Source organism: Oxyura jamaicensis, chromosome 6 (genome assembly GCF_011077185.1).
Source record: "Oxyura jamaicensis isolate SHBP4307 breed ruddy duck chromosome 6, BPBGC_Ojam_1.0, whole genome shotgun sequence".
NCBI lineage: Eukaryota > Metazoa > Chordata > Aves > Anseriformes > Anatidae > Oxyura > Oxyura jamaicensis.
In genome coordinates this window covers 21,481,273-21,503,180 of record NC_048898.1, presented here as the reverse complement: position 1 = coordinate 21,503,180, position 21,908 = coordinate 21,481,273, and the positions used below count along the sequence as shown (strand labels likewise).

The 21,908-nt window shown below is 34.5% G+C and overlaps 1 protein-coding gene across 6 annotated transcripts in view; it reads left to right on the top strand.

The window, feature by feature from the left end:
• The window catches only part of ADGRA1 (adhesion G protein-coupled receptor A1), a 270,862-nt gene extending 249,840 nt beyond the window's left edge, over window positions 1-21,022 (top strand). For all 6 annotated transcript variants that reach the window (XM_035330799.1, XM_035330800.1, XM_035330801.1 and 3 more), the window contains 2 exons: window positions 13,597-13,692; window positions 16,980-21,022. In XM_035330799.1, coding sequence (XP_035186690.1) covers window positions 13,597-13,692; window positions 16,980-18,201 — 1,318 coding nt within the window. In that variant the 3' untranslated portion in view covers window positions 18,202-21,022. The remainder of the gene's footprint in view (window positions 1-13,596; window positions 13,693-16,979) is intronic.
• Window positions 21,023-21,908: the final 886 nt, after the last annotated feature.

Here is a 21,908-nt window from a genome sequence, read left to right as displayed (position 1 = left end):
TAGTTTAACTGGTTGAGTTATGGAATATGGAATAGGAAGGAGAAAGTGTTCCAGTAAGAAGCCAGAAGTCCAAAATCATGAGGGGAAGTTACTGCCATTATGCTTTAACTCTTCACTGCTATTTGTTATACCCAGTAAGACCTACTTTTTAAGTAGGTGTTAGTAAGTTAACATATTAAGTTAGCTACTTGGATATCTATCAAGAAGGTAAATTGTAAGTTTTAGAAGTGGATCACACTGTAAAAATCCTAGTATAATTTTTTCGCCATGGGGGAAAAAGAAAAACTAAGCTTCTTCCTTTGCAAACTGTAGGAATGAAACTTTGCTATGATTCTTTAATGGCAGATTAGTTTCTGCAAAAGAAGAATGCAATTGTATAGTACAAAATCATGCAAGTTTGCATCTCACTCACTTGGGACTTTAACAAAGTTAATAGGAACACTTACCTAAGTAATGAATGCACAACTGATCTGATACAATAATAGAGAAATTTTATATATATCATATATTTTTCTTTTGGTGCAACTGTTCTAGGTTCCAGTCTAAGCTGTAGACGTTGGTGGAATGCTAAATGGGGTCTCTTTCTGACCTCAGTCCTCTCCTCAGTTATATCTTAATAATGCGCTTTGTTCTGCTAAGGAATTATCTCTGGCTAACACAGTCTTCCAACTGTATGAATTTCCAAGCTATGCTCACTCACCTGTGAGTCTGTCTTCTGTAACTAGTGCATATATTTCAATTTACAGAGTGATTTAAGCTAGAAGAACAGTAGGTCTAAAGAGCCTTTCTCTCAGCATTGACACCTTAAGATATGTGTGGACCCTCACAAGATTTAAAAGATAATCAATAATAAGTTAATCATTGAATCATAAAAATAATGTTTGGAAAGAATCTAGTCATCTAGTTGAACTCTTCAATTTTGAAAATCTCCAAGGACGTAATTTCTTCCTCTCATCCTCATTGTGTTTCCTTTTACCTTTCATCTTAAATGGACCACAAACATGAAATGAACAGGCTGTAAACTAGTCAGAATTAAAGCACACAAAAATTCACTCTCAATCCCATAAACTAAATCCAATGAGTTTAACAAAACATCATTAAAATTCATAGTTATAAAATAGAAAGATAAAATTGATGGCTGCATAATGTAAAATATATATTATATCTATGAACATAAGAAATTATCATAAAATTCCACATAGTATATCTAAGTTATTGCTGAGAGAATATAAGGTAGCAAAAGAAACACATCATGTGGTATCCACCTCATTCGGCTACAGCCTTTGAGGACTCTGCTTGTCATGTCCCTGGTTTTTCAGCCTATCCAGAAGTTTAACAAATTTCTAAAAAAATTGCAGGAAAAAATAAATAGGACAAATGATTTTTCACCTGCACAAATTGAAAATATCCCTACCTCATAAGGAAATTAGCACCACTTGGAATTCAAAACATCTTTTGAAGAAAGAAAAGGGGTGAGAAATTCATTATCTACTGTTGTCAGCATTCATATGTGATATGACTGACCATTATTTGTTTATTTTAAGCCGAGACTGGGTCTTCCCCATCACAGAAGAATCCAGGCATCTGACTATTGCACAAGTGGTTATCAGTGAGAGGAGCAGGTTCACTTTGTATAATAATTCACTGTACCAAATAAAGAACATCTATAGCCATCTTCAACTATTATTTACTCCCCAGCTATGAGATCTTCCTAAAAAAAAAAAAAAAATCAAATTAATCAACGACTACATTTCTCTAAATTGTTCCCAAACAAACAGAAATAGAGAAAATATTTTCTGAAAATAATACATTTGTACATCAAGTATAAGTTAGGTGTTGTCAAAAATGTTTTTCAAACAAGTTAACTGACAAATAGCAGTATGCTTTAAATTGTTTCTTGCCTCAGGACATGTTGTTATGCATAATAGCTTTTTGCTCACCTTGGTCAGCGTACACTGACCAGTCTGTCTGTGTAAGAAGGAGGGGAAGTTTGTTATGCCATAACAAAAATGTGATGTATTCATTTATGTGAAGTAGGAATTATATGTGGTTCAGGCTATTCTTATTTTATAAAAATATTAAATACATTAATCATGTTACATGGGTTGAAAATGATGGGTTGAAATGGGTTGAAATGGGTCCAGCTAATAAATAAGTCATGAAAAGAAGGAAATTTAACTTAATATACTTAGTATACTACAATATTGAAATACATGGAAGTGAAGCTGTCATTACTAAGCATTCCTAAGTGACAAATGAGAGGAAGTAATAAAATGTGCTTTCAAAAAAGTCGGAATACCATCCAATTAACAATACGAAGAGAGCAGTTATTCACAGTTAACCAAATTAATAGGTTTGGATTTCTAATGCTTTCTTTCTATATGAGTCCTTTGAGAATATAAGCAGTATTATATATATATATGCGTTCCAAATGTGGGCAGCTGTAAAACTGATCTATTATTCATAAGAAATGTCAATATTTTTATGTCTTCTTATTCTGAAAAGAACATTAACGTAAATATTTAGAAGTGATTGTGTAATAGAAATTCAGAAGAATTTCTAGTTGAAAAAAAGTTGAAATGTTTCATCTTGATTGTTTTTTATCTGAGCTACATTTGTAGGTTCCCATTTAAAAATTCTAGTGCATAAAATTTCAGTAACTCCAGTCTTTGTGGACTGCAAGTTAATTCTCAAGGCAGGTACACTATTCTGTTCAATTGCTCCATATAAATACTTAGATTTATCTATTTATTTCACCAAATGAGCAAAGAAAATCTAAGGGTAGAAATACAAAGAAAGAAAAAGCCCTATGTTTAACCCATACAGGCACATTGCACACAATAGTTTTTGTTTGTTTGTTTTTTGATTTTTCATTCTGCAGTCTTGTAAACAAATTAAAAAATAATGCACTGCCTTAAGAATTGATATGCAAAATCATCTTGGATGGCATATCTTAGGATGTTAACATCTGTGCCTCATACTGTTTTCAGCTGAAAGTGTTTCTGTATGGTTTTTTGAGTGACTGAAAGCAGTATTTTGTATCACTGAAAATCAAGCCTTTATGATTTAAGTACTGTTTTGGTGTGGTTTGTTTGTTTTTGTTTTTAGCTTTCAGGAATGCACCTCTGCTTAACTCATGACCTTTGGCAAACCCTAAAAATATTAGAACAATTTGAAGAAATTAAGAGGGGATTTTTGTTTTTTTTTTTGTTTTGTTTTGTTTTTAATGGGAACCAAAATGAAGTACAGACTCTCTTCCTTTACTGTACACTGAATATGGACATTAGAGGAATTCAAGACCAGCTTGTATGCTTTTCACATCAGAAAAAAATCTTTTCAGGAAACCATTTCATGTGTTCTCTAAAAATGTGGTTTTGATATGTTAGTGACAAAAGCTTGGTAGCTTAAAAGAATCAACAGAAATAGTTCCGTGGTTTCCATACGTGTTCTGTGTAAATGCTTCTCTATTTAAATGGCCCTCTGGGTTTGTGACTGAATATTTCTTGTATAAGAAGATTTAATAATCAAAATGATATTATTTTTATTTAGTGTGTGTGTGGTTGCTTCATGTCTTAAACAAGACTGTTTGTTCTCTCACTTTGCCTGAGGATACATCTTGCTCTAGCTGTGTGATTAGATTTTAGATACATGCAGTTGAAAATAAACCCAATTACCTAAATAGATGGAAGGTAGAAGTAAATTGTGATTAGCATGTAATTGTAAAACCAGAGATGCAGAAGCCTGAAACACTAACTCTGTTTAATTTTGATGATGCAGCACCTAATCCTTAACAGTATTTTAAAGATGTGGCTTTTATTACCTTATCAGTAATAACCTCAGACACACTAAGAATTCAGTAATAATATGGAGTTTTAATATTTAAAGGCCAGTAAAGCTACCTCTATATATATCTATACATAGACAATATAAATATCTTGAACGTGGTGGTTGGATATTTTAAAATATGCATAGGATACACTGAACAAATCCAGATAAAGAGATGTAATTTACCATTTTTCTGTACACTTCACAAGAATGCGAATTATACGGAGATATTGATATATGGTACTAAATATTAAAACTAATATTAAACCTACTAGTAACCACCCAATCACTTTTATGCTACAAAAACCAGCTGGTGCATTCAGCAGTTTTACATGCACTTATCTGTGAAGCTGTAATTTTCATTTTCATTAAAGAAAGCCCATTTTTTATAGCAGAAATAGCAGATTTCATGGGACAACATTAAATTTCCTAAACACATTATTTTAATGACCTGTATCAATCAAACAGGCTTTATAAGATGCTTGAAATGTTTCAGGGCCAGCAGAGAAGATAAAAATGCTTTTTAGCTTGTGGTAGCTGTGCTTTCTTACTACCATTTCCTCTCTGTAAGTACTGAAGTCAACACTCACTGTTCAAGAGTAAAGAAACCAGAGTAAAAATGGTATTAGTGTCAAAAACACAAAATCTTTTGAAAACAGTGAATTTAAAGATTCCTATTTGTCTGCTAGTTTTTGAGCCTTTGAAGTTCACATTTTTCACATTTTGTTTATAATTGTAATGGAAATTTACTTTCACTTATATTGTGGTCTCTTTAAAGACTTCCTTAAAGGTTTATTTGATCATGCAATTTGTTTATTTATATATGTGACTGTCTTTGAGACCTTCCCACTCTATTAACTGGCTAGGTAATCTAAGATGGATAGAGGTCATTTAAGTTCCTGTAAGTTTCACATGGCTAGAGAGGCAGGTGAGTGGCAAAGATAAGTATCTCAGAATAAGGGAAGACTGAAATGACAGAGAGAGGCTAAGTGTCATAACTAGGGGAAATATCTCAAGAGGATCTTGCACATTTTTAGACATCAAAGGAAATCATAAGACAAAATTTGTTGGAAATCACAGTTCAGTTGTTTCAGTGCCCACCTAAAAGTTCAGTAGAGAAAGCTGAAATTCTTTATCACCTGTCTTCTGGAACAGGGTTTAATATTGCATGATATGATAGAAAACTTGCAAGAAATTGTGCAAATTAACAATGTACTTTTTGTGGATATTCATATTTCTGAAGCATTTATTGTATTTTTCTCTTTATGCTGAAAAATTTTAATCACTCTGGCACTGTGGGTAAAGGTCTTGCCCTTCTTATAATATCATTTATTTATAAGAAAAAAAAGGGAAAGTCTGTATGAATTTAGGAGCAGAGAACTAACATGTTCTCCTTGGAGATATTTCCAAGGAGTTCCTGTATTCTCTTCATAGTCTGTTTGCACACATCTTTCTTGAATGTTCAGCTGAGCAAAGCTAATAACAAGCCACCTGGGTCTACCAATAAAGTCCCTATCTTCATGACATCGATTGCTGGGTCATGAATATCTTCTGAATCATTCTGTGCATGTACAGCAAAAGAAGTTAACAGAAAATATAGCTAAGAACATTGTTCTCTAGAAAACGGACAGTTTCACATATTACTTGTGAAACTCGTGCAGCCAAAATGATTCAGCTCTAATGATGTAATTTAGTTTGTAATAAAAAATTAGATCTCAGAGTATCTCTTTTAATGCAACAAATAGATTTTGGTGCCATTTTCTGATTCATAAGACCAAATTTATGCCAAGCAGTGAATAAAGAACCTGTAAATGAGTTCACAAAGTTTTTGCTCCTCTGCAAGTAGAGAACAGTATATTTTCAGATAATATATAAAATAGAAATCAAGGAGTTGACTACAGAACAAGTGTCAAACTCCACATCACATGAAACTCAGGAAGTTGTATTAGTGATTGCCATAATTAAATATCAGATTGATATAAATCCCTTTTAAAAAATGTGATTTTAAAATTGAGTCATAGGAGAACAAAGACCAGAAACCCTTTAAGTGGTTTTCATAGCTGATCCAAATTTAAATATATTTCCTCCTGCTAGTGGTGTCATTTGGTCCCTTTTGCAGGATTAATGACATATGGCATCAAGTAAAAGCAAAGAAATCCATATTATCTATTTAAAATTCAAGGTGATTCTACTGACATGCATAAAATAGTGTTAATATAACAGAAATCAGGTATTAAATAGGTAGCAATACAAGGGTATAGCACTTACTGTCTTTGCATGTTTTACTTTTCATTTCACTTTTATATTATATAAAACGTCATTGTCATATATAGGCTGTTATCAGAATTTCTTGCCTTGATGAGGGTTGATAGGTTAATGGTTCTTTTATCCCCTTTGAAAAGCAGAAGGACATCTTGATGGTAATTGACTTTCTAAAGGTGTACGGCAATGCTCAGTGAAGCAGTTGTGTTTGATTCAGTAGGCTGGAACTGCAAAATAATTTCAGCTAACAGCTCTACACCAGAGTAGACAAATGCCTGGAAAAATGAGGTAGCAATGTAATGCTCAGAACAAGAGTATCAGCCATTTCTCTTCTAGAAATTAACTGTGGAAACAGAATTGAAAAAACCTGTTGTGCTTCCTAGGGATAAAATGATTGTGCAAATAGAAAATACTCAAAGCATGAATTGTTGGAAGGGTGAGGCTTTCTGCTACTATTTTTTCCAAGCATTGCCACAGAGTTTTCTCTGTGATCCCTATTCTCTTTTTATACTTTTTAAAAAATATACATAGATAGGTACATATTCTTCAAGAAATACTGATACATTTTTATTCTTTCTCATCAACATGCTCTATAATATTTTACTTATTACTTCAGAAGTACATTCAGCATGAGTACCTCCATATGTTGACTGAAGTTATTTATTCGTTAAGCCTGAGCATGAGTCAACAGAGCTAAACTGCTGTAAGAGTCAGTTCTCTTTTTGATTTCCAACAGTCTCCAAATCATTCTCCAGAAATATAAAAAAATATATAAAAGAAAATAGCAAGGTCTCCCTTGCTTGTTAAATGAAATAACTTTTCAAGTTGGTGTAGCTAGACAAGAGACAATAGAGTTATCTTTTCTTCTGAAATTTCTCTTTCTTTTTTTCCAAGTTTTTGGTGGTATTCTTTTTCTTTTGTTTGTTTTGCTTTTGTTTGTTTGGTTGGTTGTTTTTGGTATATGCATATTTTTTTTTCTCTCTTCTGACTCAGGCTAACCTACAGGGTAACCCTTTACCCTTTTTGCCAGGCAGAAAGAGAAGCTCACTGTATCTACCACAGTGGGCTAACGTGAAAGAGGCAAGTGTTTTTGAAGCTGATAGGTGAGGCTTCATGTTTTCTATGACTAACATTCTCCCTCTTTATTGCCTAGATTCCCATATTATGTCTCTAAGGCCAGATCCAACAAAGTATTTCAACTCCAGTGTCATGGCCAATTTTACTAGAAAATTAGAGCCCAGTCTTGTTGAATGAGGGTCTCGATGTCTTAAGTTGAGCAAACAAATCTGCAGAGAATTTTCTTAATGGCTTTGTCATTCATCTCTCTGTGCTTTAGTTTCTGCCTCTAAATTGAGAAGATTATACATATTCTCACAGGGACATTCTGAAGATTAATTAATGTTTGTGAAGCTCTTAATTTGCAATTAGATCTAGAAAGAAGGGATATATATATATATATTTATATATATATACAAATAAAATAATATCTACCTATACAGGGGGCCTTGCCCCATCAGTGCTGAATGAGTGAAAGTTCTTGTGGAGAAAACTGGAATGCAAACAGGTAGTTAAAATGAATGATAATATTTACACATAAAGGTGCTAGACGGAGTTTCCACACAATTGTTTATTCATGTATTATCTACCTTTAAGAGTATGACTTTGCTAGTAACACTAAAATAAACTTTAAATCTGTCCTGTGTACCCCCCCCCCCCATTGTTTTTTGGTGTCACCTCCATGTTTATATTACACTTGCAGACAGGGAAACAATACAAGAAATATTGACTATTTCTCTTTAGCAAGACATGAAGCAAAGCTAAAATTGTTTTTGTAAATATGTTCATAAGTTAAGACTTTGGAATAATTCAGTCGGAATGGACCTTCAAAGATCATATGGTCCAACTCCTAACTATCTGAGAATAAACTTTAAAATGACTTTTTTTTTAAGTGAAAGGTACATTTCCAAAATCTTAGCATTTCTACAAAGTTTTATTTATTTATTTTATCACACATTCCAGCAAAAAGAGCTATGAAATGATATAATACATGAAAATTTCAGGAAAAATAATTTGAAAATCAGGCTTGTATATACTTCAGCTTTCTACAGAGCAGCTACTTATCTGTCTGCCTGCCTTTGGGGTTCTTGAACTATGGCATCTGGTTAGCTGAGAAATTAATGACCCTTTTGTATATGGGTTATTTTCACAAAGATGTTAAAATCAAATCCTTGCTCAAGGAAAAAAAAAAATAATAATAAAGGGAAAAGTCTTCCTGCTGTGGCTTCTTTATTTTTATGTTTATTTTGCAAGTGGCTAATAGATTGATGTCTCTTCCTAAGTAACCTCTACTACAGAAGTAAATGGAGCAAAATAGATCAATCTTTATTTGGAATGGGGAGGAGAGGAGGAAATATGTGTCACTGGTATCTTTACATATGTAACATGTACCTTTGTAGAGTTGTGCGTGCAGAGAGGAATACTTTTAAATACTTTTAAATCAAGCAATAAGTGTGAACCCTGGGGGGAAAGAAGGTTTTGTAGGTTACACACAAAAAGCCAAGGTCTCATCCTTTTGGAGCACAGGAAGTATTCATTCCAGTGTCAAGGGCCTTAATCTGGAATCACGTTTGGGCTAAAGAAAAGCCAGACACTCAAGCAAGAAATTAATCACTGGGTAGAACTCTTCTTTCACTCAGTGACTTACTGAGTAATATTTATGAAAATAAACTTAGAAGAATATACTGTATGTTAAGTTAGCAGAATTGATGCTGCCTGCAGGCTATTGCAGTCATTCTTGCTGACATTATCCTGTTTCTATCAGACTGGCTATGTAGCTCCCAGTATTTTGTTGTAGAGTTTGCTTTACAAGAGGAGTTTTTGATGAAAGGAAGCTGGAATATAGTAAGATGAGATGTCAACAGAGGGACATCACCTCAAGCAGTGTCTGCTTCTGTGTTGGGGATTATTTGTGTTTATGTCGCTACTTGTATCAAGAAATATGGTACTCACTGGTCTCAAGCAGCTGCAGCAGGAACTTAGGGGTGCCCTCTCATGTTCAATGAGTATGATTCCTCACCTCACAAATTACTGCACATCATTTGAGTGAATCTGCGTAGTCTGGCTTTCAGGCCTCAGGTGGTGCCTGCACTGCAGCTAGAAGGTGCAAATGCAGTCTGCAGAAGCCTACCATGCTAGATTGGGTAACAACATTATTGAAGATGTTATAGAATGAACTTCATTAAATAAATGTATGCTGATGTGAGAGCCTGCTAGGAATCCTCAGGACATCCCTGGGTGGCCTGAGACAACAATGTACAAATCTTAAAAACTCTTCCCAAAGGCTATTGAAGCAACAGCTTCAGATTTTATGCTCTTCCTGTAAAACAATTTAAAAATATTATATAAATTAACTACTTGTCAAGATCAATTTTTAGATGAAAAAAGCTTTAATTTCCTCCCTGTGGTTTCCCAGTCTTTAAAGATCTGTGTGCATGCCTATCTCAACTACAAATCCTCTGTGTTAGCTGGTGCCTTCAAAACAGTCAGATCTGTCAAAGCAGGGTTCTCCAAATAGCCCGTCTTCTTACTGCTACCTACAGCATTTCGTTACTGGTAGCCTGAGTATCACCCTTCACTTCCTTGAATGGTAGAAGTGTAACACAAGTTGATGAAATTGATTCTGAGACCTGACTTACTCCATGCTTTTTTTTGTAGAGAAGAGACAACCCACTGGTATAGTGAAACAATGATCTCCTAAGTCCCACAGTTCCAGTCTCACTAAGTCATAGGTGTAGAGCCAGGGCTTGCATATGTTTCATATGAAATATCTTTTATTAAGTTTACAAAAATCAGTGGAAGTAATTGAAAGATGAAAGCTGGTTACTGAGCCAAAGGTTGTAGACCTTTCAAGCTTTAAAACCAAGACAGTCATGAGAGAGAGTAGGAAATGTAAGTTAGGCAAACAGTGTAGGAGAAAGATTTTATTTTTTATATTTGAGGGGAAAAAGAGAATGTGGAGAAGCATCTCTCCAGTTACAGACCTTAACTCAGACCATTTGAACAGATCTGGAAGCTCTGTGTATGTGCTCAGGCAACACTGATGAAATACCAATGGATGTTAGTGCTAGTGTTGCACAGGGAATAATGCACACAAGCTCATCCTCCACAAGCCAAGCTTTGTAGGGAGTAACAGGCAGATGTTCACTGGCAAGGCTTTGTGAATACTGGGAGGGAACCACCCTACCCAGGGAATCCTTCAGCTAAGAGCTTTATTCTTGCTCCTGCTTGAACCCCTTGAGAGGCAAACCCTGTTTCTTGGACTTGGAGACAAATACCTAGATACCATGATACGCCCAGACTCTTCATTTAGAGTAATATAGAGGTGCTGTGTGTTTAAGCATATGATAGGAATTAAGGAGTCTCATTCTGAAACAGGTTTTCTGCATGACCTTGAACACCTAATCTCTCCTCGTTTGTTTTCTCAGCTATACAACAGGGAAAATAATGTTTATCGGTCACATAGGGGTCTGCAAGGCTAAATTAATTCTTGTTATAAAGCACTTTGATTCTCTTAGATAATAGGTTCTCTACAAGTACAAATCCTAGCTATTTAGTATAAATGTTTTCTTCACATTTTCATTCATTTATTTCATCCATTTAATTTAATATTTTTCTTACACTAATCATCTCATCTGAGTGTTAAAGGAGAAATTGATAAAAACTATTTTTTTTGTTTGTTTTGCATTTAGATTGCATTTATACTGGTCTAAATTACTTTAAGTGTAAAATTAACTTCCTCACAACTAACATCTATATGGATTTACATGAAAAATACTTCTCCTTTTGGTGACATTTCTTTTTGGTATCTTTTCTTTTTTATATACTTTTTAGGGTAGCCAGGAGCTCACACAAATGGACAAGAGTATGCACTCCTACTCTTAAATTTGACTTCTATTTCTTTCATTATATTTTCTGTTTGCTCTATTTTAACCTCATTCCTCTTGCTCACTTTTCTTCTATTTGGCAGATATTTTTTTTTCCCTTCACCCTTCAAGAATCCCAAAGCCACCAATGAAGAATCACTTGTACACACTGTCATTTCTATTTGCTATTTTACATCTTTTTTTGCAACAAGAGAGGGCAGGTAGTGCACTGTGCTGGGTATCACTACAGTGTTCCTCAGGTGCTCTGAAATCATTTGACTTCACTTTATGTCATTTCTAGAATGTATTTTCCTTCTCTTAGCAATGAGACAGGACAGGAATTTGGCTAGATTTTGCCATGCTTCTAAAGCACTGTGTAGCTAAGTGCTTGCAGAACATCTGATGCTACTGTTGTCATGTATAGCAGCTTGCTGAAAGTGTGAGATATGAAGTAGGTTATCTAACACCCAAATACAGGCTTGTATGAGACTTTAAATAACGATATGATTTGAATGTATGCATCCAATTTGTAAAAAGTGGCTGCTCTGCAAAAAATGAAATTACAGATTGCATTGTAGGTAAATTCTATGGTGTAATCACTTCAGATGAGTTTGAAGTGTGGTTTCATATACTTGCTTCTATACTGTTTTTCTGCTCTTTACTATTTCTTAGACAAATTGCGATTAAATTTTCGATGCCTCATTGCTTACCCTAGTCATTTCCTGAAGTTTCAAAAAATGTCATTGAACATCTTTGTTAAAAATAATAATAAGCTATTAAGCTAGCTTATTCAATATGCTCAAGTTAAAAGATACAATCATTAAAATGCAGTGATTGAATGGATTTTGTAAGGATGCAGCTTGTTCATTGGAATTTGTTGAGCTTTACAGAATAAGCCAAGTTTGAAGAAAATGTATATATTCAATGACTTTGAAGTTATAAAAACTGAAAGGCTTTTTGATGAATGTTGAGGATGATTTTCTCTGCTCTGTTTACAGCTTAGATCATTAGGATAAAGACTGACTGTAAATGTTAACATGCAATTTTCTGAGGCCTGGCTTCTAATTCTGCTTCCCAAGGAGGTGGGGGAAACAAGTGAAGAAATTTTTAACACTAATTCAGTATTGGACTTAAATGGCCAAAGTTACTCTGTCCCTGTTTCTGGAAAAATCCTGCCTTGCAATGGCTGAAAAAATTCCTAATTTATGTATCACATTTTAGAAAACTAGTGGCCAGATTCTGGACGGAATGTGTTCTGTATATTATCAGGCTCTTCTTAGTCCTTCTGGACAATGTAATAGCAATGATTGGGAAGTGTTTGCATCCCTGCCTAATGTTTCCCACAGCAGAGGACTGTCTTGAAAATAAATTAATTTTTTTCTACTGAGAAAAGAGCACAGGTTGAAATAGAAAATGAGTAGGGCTGTTCAGAGAACCAGCTGAGCTTCTAAGTGCAGTGAAACATTTTCTCTGTTGTCACTAAGCAGCATTCCTTCCAGCTGTAGCTTTACATGTGCCAGGCACTGGTGCTCTCCACCTCAGAGGCCACAGCAGTTGAAGTGCTGTGCTCCATGTGTAATTTTGTGCTTTGCTTATAAAAATGGCAATGTGATGACAATGTATTTTGCTGCATTTGGAATGCAGGATGCCAACTTCAGTGAGGCATCCCCTAGGACTTTAATGTAAGCCTAATGATGATACATTGGGATAACTGCTGTTTCCAAGTAGCTCAGTGGCATTTAACCTGTTAAAGGGGTAAGAAACTTTGTGCTTTCTGACTTCAAATAAAAGTCTCTAAAGAAAGATTAACATGGAGATTAACACTCTTGGATATTTATGAGCTCTTGCTGAAGTCTTAAAGGCCCTTGCATTTTAATGCATTTGCAAGGCTGGATATTTAATGAACAAAAGTATGGTATATGCAAAGTGATATTTAATCCTCCTGATTGCTCCAGATTACTCCTCTGTTCAGAAAAAAATATTTATATTTACTTTGCAAAGTGGGTTGCTTCTTCCCTCTTTGCCTAACTCAACTGCATTTCATCTGTCATCCAGGAATTAGGAAACAGTTTCTGTGAATTTACTGAATTTCACTGAGAAAATTTTGAGGTTAAAATGAAAACAGTTGTCTGTTGTCTGTATTATATAATTTTAATACATATTTTTAATATATAATACACATTTAATAACTACTGAATGCAAATACATAGGTAAGCGAAACAAGTATTTTTATTTGAGATGTAAGTTCTTTCATTAGACAAGGTTTTCTTCTTCATATGACTGCAATAGTAACTACATTTACCAAGATTACTGATAGTAACTATTACTAAGGATTTAGCAGTAGCAAGTCAAGACACTGTGAAAATAGGATCTATTTAAATAATCAAATATTAAGTTCTGTTTGCTTTATAAAGCACAGTGTTTATTGTGATAATACTTTGGTTTTGCTTTCTAATTTTTAGGGACATCTTTAATGTTTCAGGCAATATTGTTTACTTAAGAAACTTCATGAAGTAACAACAGTTTACAAAGAACTATTCAGCTACAAGCCAGGCAAATTAAAATATCAGTTGTTATCTCTCAACAGATTTTATCTGATTAGTGGTGGAGTTCCTTTTATTATATGTGGGATTACAGCAGCAACCAATATCAATAATTATGGGATTGAAGGCAATGCACCATAGTAAGTATTACAACAAATACTATTATAATAAAACTTTTAAGAAAAACATTTTTATTATTATGCTTATAAATGTAAATGAATTCATAAAGGGTACAGACATGCCACTTGGAATGCCATTTAATATGAAATTTTATGGATTAATAGGTATGAAAGAGTGATTTCTTAATCTGAGGCCTGCTGCTTCACGTCTGCCAGTTTGACTCCATTATGGTCAATAGAACCACTTCTCATTTATAAAATCACCTCTCATTTACACCTGAGTAAGTGAAAGGATATTATAAAATGGAAGGCATGTTTAATGGGACCATTAATTAAGTAAATACTTTTAATTCATTAAGTTATCTGCCTTGAATTGATATTCTCCAGGTAACTTATTTAAAGTAAGTTACAAATCATGTGAAGAAAAGGACAAGAAAAATCCCCATCCCTCCCGCCCCCCAGAAAAGATACAACAATTTTGGATTTTCACCATATGGAATATTTCCAGTCAACTTGTCTTGCAGTCAGGACATAGCCCTCTTGTGTCCTAGCATATTAGTCTTCAGTGTATCTCTGCAAGGTGGCCGGGCATCATGATGTTGTTAATTCTTGGCTTGAAACATGAGATATCAATGAAGAACAGTAAGCCTCTCCATAAAAGCATGGCAGAAAGTGAATTAGACTGTAAAGTTAAATAGATTCCATGTAAATGACCAATATGGTAATGACTGACACACTAATGGATAAATGAATCTATTAGTGCTCTGCCAGCACCTTGTTGCTTGTACTTTGGAGGACGTTACTCTTAGTTACTGCTTTGAGCATCTATTGTAATGCATTTGAAACTAGCTATGTTCTGTGAATGTAGAGTGGAAATTGAAGCAGAATGGTTTGTAAGTGAACATTTGGCTCCTTAAAAGCATTTTTATAGGTAATTGAAATTTAAATTCTGGTAATAAATTAGTGCATACAGTGGCTAACTGTTTGCTTTGCCTAGGGCCCAACTCATATTCATATATTTATTCAAACTTATCCAATTAGACAATCACTTATAATCAACAGTATATTAAAAGGCCAAATTATTTATGTTCATAAATGTGTGAGATATTTTTGGTTTTGGCACAGTTACAGAGGTTATACTTCTTTAATCATGTTAATCATAGCCAATCAATACATGCTACCACAGTCTCTATTGAAAACAAGGCACAGGTGAGGGATGGTTTTAAAAATGAATAAAAAGCATCTAATTCAACAGCAGCATAGTGAGTTATATGCCTTATTCATTTTTAATAGTATTAGTGCAGAAAAATGTAGATGCACAAACTTGAACTTTTTTTTTATGGAACTGATTTTTGAAGTGATCCACAATGAAATTCCATTTGAAATAAGAGTGTCCCAAGAGACTAGACCGTTCCACTGGGGAGCATTCCATTTTCCACTTTGCATCAAATATGCAGCATTCAAATGTACTTCAAGTATTTATGTAGCTTAGTGCTGCATGTTTATCCAATTAAATATAGGTGGTAACTTACCTATCTTTTCACAGATATTTTTCATGGAATCTTTTCATGTGCAAAATATATACTCCTTGGACTGCTTCTAAGTTCATTAATAAACGCATGTATGTTTTTGTTTAAGGTTCAGATTTAAAAAAAAAAAAAAAAAAAAAAGTATTAAAAAGGTATTCATGCTGCAGTTTTCCATGATGAATAGCCAGTGGGACCGCATCTTTTTTAGCTGAGAGGTTCTCAGCTTGGAAGATAAATTCATTCTGTCCTTCTTATAGCCAGATGATTCCTGGCTTGACAAGAATGGGATATCAGAAGGTTCCTCACTGTAATGGAGGGACTGCAACCAATCACATATGCCTAAATGAGTAAAAAGTGTCACACCGTGTCGCTTTTTGAGCTGGAACAGGTAATGACGGATAACCTCATCTGTCCTTCTGACCCAGTGGGAAATTAGCTATATTCAAACTATTGATGACAGTTATTTATGTGAGGTGTTTTAAATGCTCAAATAATGGATACACTACACTTTATTCCAATGGCTTATTAGTATAATTACCCTAACAGCTAGAAAACTTTTTGAAAATCTGATTTAAATCTTTTTTTTTCTTTTTTTTTTTTGCTGAAGTTTGAGCTACTTACTTCTTGTTACAGTCCAACAAATAAGGAAAGTAACTTCTGTTTTCAGCAATCCATGCAATATTTAGAATTAAAGAACCTAAAAACAGCTATGCTAGCTTATACCACCAACTCAGTAGCCTGTTTGTAACAATGGCTAAAAGTAGATCATAAAGAAGAGTAAAAACTGGGCAAATATTCATTCTTGCCCTACCCCCATCCCAAATTCTCCCGAAGTCCATCTAAGATTTCAATAGCCCGAAGTGTTTTCTTCTCCCACATTTACTTTATTGGCTCATTCATCCTCAGGACAGTCCTGTTAGACTGCTGCTAAATTATGCAGCTGACTGAGGTTTATTCATCTCATACTGGCCAAGAACTATTTTAAGCTTCTTTGAAACAGTCGTAGTTATAGTATTTAAAGCCCAGCAAATAATAATGCTACAGTAATATTATGCTACCAGTGTATTACAAAGAGGCTGTCAATTATCTTAATTTTTCTGATGGCATTCAATAATTATATAAATAATTCATATAAATTAACTGCTAGGAATTTCAGAAAGTGTTGAGAACCCAGAAATGCCATACAACTTTTGGGTCTGCTCACTGTGGAAACTGGTGTCTCTGTTCAACTAAAACTCTTTTTTCAGTCTCTTATTACTCAGCCAGCTCTCTACTTTGGTAACAAGAGTATTCCCTAAGAACAATCTTTAAACTTAAGAAAATGTACCATTGAAACCCTTACATTTCTATTGCTCACAGAGATTGTATAAACTTTGCCTCATTTGCTTTTTAATCGATATATTAGAGCTGACATTTTTAATATAGGAGAAAGGGTTGATATAAATAGTCTTATACTTCAGTGGAATTCTAGATTCTAAACTGACCTAGATTTCTTTGAAATTTTCAGCCTTAATATGCTCTAAATTATACTAGACATTTATTCTGTTAAAAAAAATAGGAAAGCAGTGTTGCAGCTTAGTTGATATTAAAGACACACTCCTGTTCCTCACAGCAAACCTATCCAAACTTCTGAGAAACTGTTGGGACAGTTTTGCTGGGACTGTTTATGTTGAAACTGTTGGGACAAGTTAGTAAGAAAGCCCACTTTCACTTCAGTCTGTTGTGCATCACATCTAAAGTGACCTATCGTTCCTGACTCTCTCTTTTTGTTGTTTCCAGTTGCTGGATGGCATGGGAGCCTAGTCTTGGTGCTTTTTACGGGCCAGTAGCTTTCATCGTGTTAGTTACCTGTGTTTACTTTCTCTGCACATATGTTCAACTGAAGCGCCATCCTGAACGCAAGTATGAGTTAAAGGAAAGGACAGAAGATCCGCAGAGAATACCAAGTACCGAGGTGGGCCATGGTCATATTACAGACCCTGTGTCTGTTCCCCAGGCAGCCTGCTCCATGCTTTCTTCTTCCTTATTGGAAAATGAACATTCATTTAAGGCTCAGCTTCGAGCTGCAGCATTCACTTTGTTCCTGTTTACTGCCACTTGGACCTTTGGAGCACTTGCAGTATCTCAAGGTCATTTCTTGGATATGATATTTAGCTGTCTTTATGGAGCCTTCTGCGTGACCTTGGGGCTTTTCATCCTGATCCATCACTGTGCAAAGCGAGATGATGTATGGCATTGTTGGTGGTCCTGTTGCCCATCTAGAAGAAATACCTATTCCGTCCAAGTTAATGTGCGCCCAAAGGTTAACGTCAATGGGGACACTCAAATTCATGCATCTTGTCTTCAGGAATCACCATGTCCCAGCAAGTCAGCTGTGTTTAATCATCCAGCTGCTAGCCACTGCAAACTCACTAACCTACAAGCAGTTCAAAATCACGTTAACTGCCTTTCTCCTGTGACACCATGTTGTGCAAAAATGCACTGTGATCAGCTACTTGATGATGAAGCTCATATTCATGTCCATAATGAGGGAAGCTTCAGACCTAATATGCACATTCATAGATGTCTGAAAAGCAGAACTAAGCCACGTTATTTCAGCCGGCATAGATCTGCAGGTGAGAGAGAATATGCCTACCACATTCCTTCAAGTATTGATGGCAGCATCCACAGTTCACATACAGACAGTCCCCACAGTACACATGATAGCCAGTCAGGTCACAGACGGGCCTGCTGCTCAAAAAGTGATCCATATCCCACTGTCAACCAGCCTGAAAGTAGCGACGCAAGTACTGTAATATATAGTTGTACTAAAATGCCAGAAAGTGACACTGTGCACCATCCAGCTCATTTCGAAATGCACCCACGGACACAGTCATTGCCGTTTAATACGACGAATCACAACGGAATTCTCAAGGGAAATGTGCATGAAGCCATGATATACAGCTCAGATAGTACGGGAAATATCAAAACTGGCCCTTGGAAAAATGAAACTACTGTGTAGTTCATGGGCCATCATAATGTCTTTTTTCCACCTAAACCATCGTTATCTTTGCTTTATTCTAAACTAAATAAGATGACTTATTTGTGTAGTTCATCAGCAAATTGTACAGCTTTTCCATCTTTATTTCCATTTTCTTAAGAGTCTAAAAGAAAGAGATAGCTTTAAAAGTAAAGTTATTTTTAAAAGTTATAGAATTATTCTGAAATATAATTATAAAAATAAAGTCTAGACAACCGAATACGAGAGGCAATATCCTTTTGTTACACAGCACATTTATTTAGAAATACGTCACTTGCATTCATTATTTTCATTTCTTTTCTGTAGTAACTTCAGACACTTTTTATAAACATATCGGCATCTTAAACTTTTACTTATTTATTTTTGTAGCAAAATATTATTACAGTGCAATGGATTTTAATCAGAAGTGACTACGTTAGAAATGATAAACAGGATTTTATAAAATTACAGCTTTTTAGATCTACAAAAGTGATACTGCCTCTAAAGATCTTCTGTAGCATATGGTCTGTAAAGTCGTGTAATGTACAGTCTCTGCTATGTCCTTTTTCTTGTTGGAAAAAAGTGCTAGGTAATGTCTCTGTTACATCTATGGTGCTGTATTGGTTGTATTTTGCATGACATATTTCAGGATATACCATTTGCTGTTTTATAGTGTTACGTGTTTAAAAAAAAAGAAAAAAAAGGTGTCGTACAAGGCTGTGAAAAACCCTATTGGTATTAATCTAGAGCATTATAAATCTACAGAAAAAAAATCACTCTGCACTAGTTTAAGTGGCACAATCCTTTGTATAAGGTTATATGATAGCTTTGATAAGGGTCCACTCTAATGTCTTCACAGAGCATGCACTACTCATTGTATGTGACACTGTACAGTGTAATAGCAATCGTCTCAACAAGTTTTACACTTCTTTGTAAAGTATGCCTTTTGAACAAATCTGTAAGCTGTTTCACAATAACCTTTCCACATCTCTTAGAGTAGAGCAGTTTTATCATTAACTCTTTGAGGACTACAGTTATTTTCTTAAAAATAGCTTACTCTAGTTCAGAGACGCTGTATATACAATACTGTCTATTTAGTTACATGATCAATGTAGTCCAGAGTTGTTGTCAGGAAAGAGAAAGCTCAGTCATTTTCCAAAAAACATACCTTCTTAGAGCCTATTTTTTAATTTCACCTCTTGCTTTTTGAAAATCCATTTCCTCTCCCAGCAAATTTCACATTTTCTTCATTCTTTAATGCAAATTTGACCTTCAAGAGAAGTTCTTTATGTTCATGATTTCTGCTGAATTGTAGGGCATCCCAGGGTCAGTAACATTCTCTATTAACAAGGCTTAACAAGACTTGCTATGGCAAGAAATTTTTCATGTTTCCATGAACATCTGGACACAAAGCATCAACTCACAGTACAGAACTGCATCATAATTATCCTTACATGAAATAAAACCCCTTTTTTTCAGACAGCAATGGTGCAGAATAATAATGGATCACATCAAGCAAATAGGAGCATAGAGCTGAGAGAGAAATGTCTACAGTGAAAAGTGAACAGAGCATCCATAAATAAGAGAAAAAGCACAATTCTGTATAGCCACATGAGAAAGTTTGCTGTCATGTCCTAACATGGACTTACATAATTGTCACTTTGCTGCAGAGAGGAAATAGAAAAATCCCTAGAGGAATCATCAGTCTGTGATTCTCTGTGTATATTTTGCAGAAATCTTCACATATTTCAACCCATTATTTTTATATTATTAGTACTTTATTAGTCTCTACCTTTTTTTTTTTAATATGTAGGAATGCATTTCCTAATAGTGTACATAAAGATGACAATTATAATTGTTAGAATGTTATAAAAACATGCAAGTCAGATGAATGTGTTCTGCAGTGTTGCAGGTGGGAATTAGTACTCAAAGGGTTAATGCTCAGTATCTGAGTGCAAGAAATCTTGTTTTTCTGTATTTTTGTAAATTTGAAATATATATTGTAAACTCCAGCAGTGCAATGTATCCATCTCAGATTGTGTATTTTTAAAAGGTGAGCAAGAAGAATGCACTAGGTGGTTGTTGAGTTTTAAGCCAATATACAACAGTTTCATGACTGCTTCTTTAGCTAATACAAAAGAAAAAAAAAAAAAAAAAGAAAGAAAGAAAGAAACGCCTGAGCTTTATTATGTATATGCTGTATATGCTTGAACTCTCTAAACTAAAATACAGTATTTTTCTTTGTTTGCATAATGGAATATTTTCTGTTTAATAATTATTTTCTTTTCATATTACTTTTACTCATTCCACATAGACAGTGAGCCCTAAATAAGCATAGACATAATGTGAAATACCACTTCTCTGTGTCTCAGCACTATGTATATGTATTTTCTGTACTAGCAAAATCCTAGGAGGTCTGTAGACCATTATGCAAAATGTTCCACATACACAGCCAAGTGAAATACTCACCCTGTAAAAACCCACTCAGTGAGCTTCTTTATTCAGCTTGTGTTTTAATTACCGCTGTTATTTCGTCTAAAAGGCTTGTTCGATCTTCATAATGGCTTACAAAGAAGTAAATAGGTGCTGCTTTCCACAGAATATCTTATGTGATAAAACTCTCTGGAATTTAAACGTAAAATATTAAAACACTTTTCTTATGTGTTAAAATAATAATTTAGTGAATATTTCTGGGCTAATTTGGAAGAAATGTGTTATGCAATAATCTGTTTGCATATTATTTTTTCAGAAAATAAGTATAACTACAGAGTAGAAGAACATGATATTAAATAAATATAAAAATGTTTTGTAACATCAAATTTGACCAAAATGCTTTTTGTGCTTTTGATTTTTTTTTTTCCTTATGATAAATGAAATAATTTCAATGGTTTGGAAGTCTGGCTTTGTTTCATTGTGGGTTTTTGGTCAATTATAGTCAGTGAACCATTACTACTCTTTCTTTCTTTAAAAATAAAGTCAATGAAATAACTGGAGTTTAAGAGATACATTGTCCTAGTAAATTCCTTATGGATAAAACATGTAATATGATTCAGTGTCAGTACTAGTTTTGGTGATTCATTGACGATATAAAAATGATTGAACAGATTTTTACTGTTCACTTTCTGTCTGAGATCAAGCAAGAGAAATTTCATCCAAAAAAAGATAATTTTTGGAGAGTGATGCAATCAACAGAAATCTGAAGGGTCATTATTACTGTACTTCCAGGATAAAAATATGCTCTGATGCTTTATGCAGTGTTCTTCTCTGCATATAGGAATTCCAGCTCTCATGACCAAATTTCAGATCATCCAGGTGACTCCATTTTGTCTGTTTACAGGAAGAAATTGTACCCAGCCCCATACAGAGAATTTTGGTGTAAAAATAAAGCATACATTTTTGCACATTATGCTGATCACGTGTGTCGTTCCCAAGATGTCTGTTGGTTGTCCGCACTAATAGGTCTGAGCAGTCTCTGTTAGTGACCACAAATCCAATAAAATCCAGGAAAAATTAGTCAGCATACCTAAAAAGCCTGGTTAGTTGAAATAAGAGTGAAACAGCACAATAGAGTTTATGATCAGAAAAGCCTGAGCTGAAGGAAACATTTTTGGATGCTCTGTATGCTTTAGGTTCATCATGTATGGGGACATGAGTCAAACCATCCTGGATGCTCCAGAGATCTGAATTTGCTCTTGGACAGACATTATTAA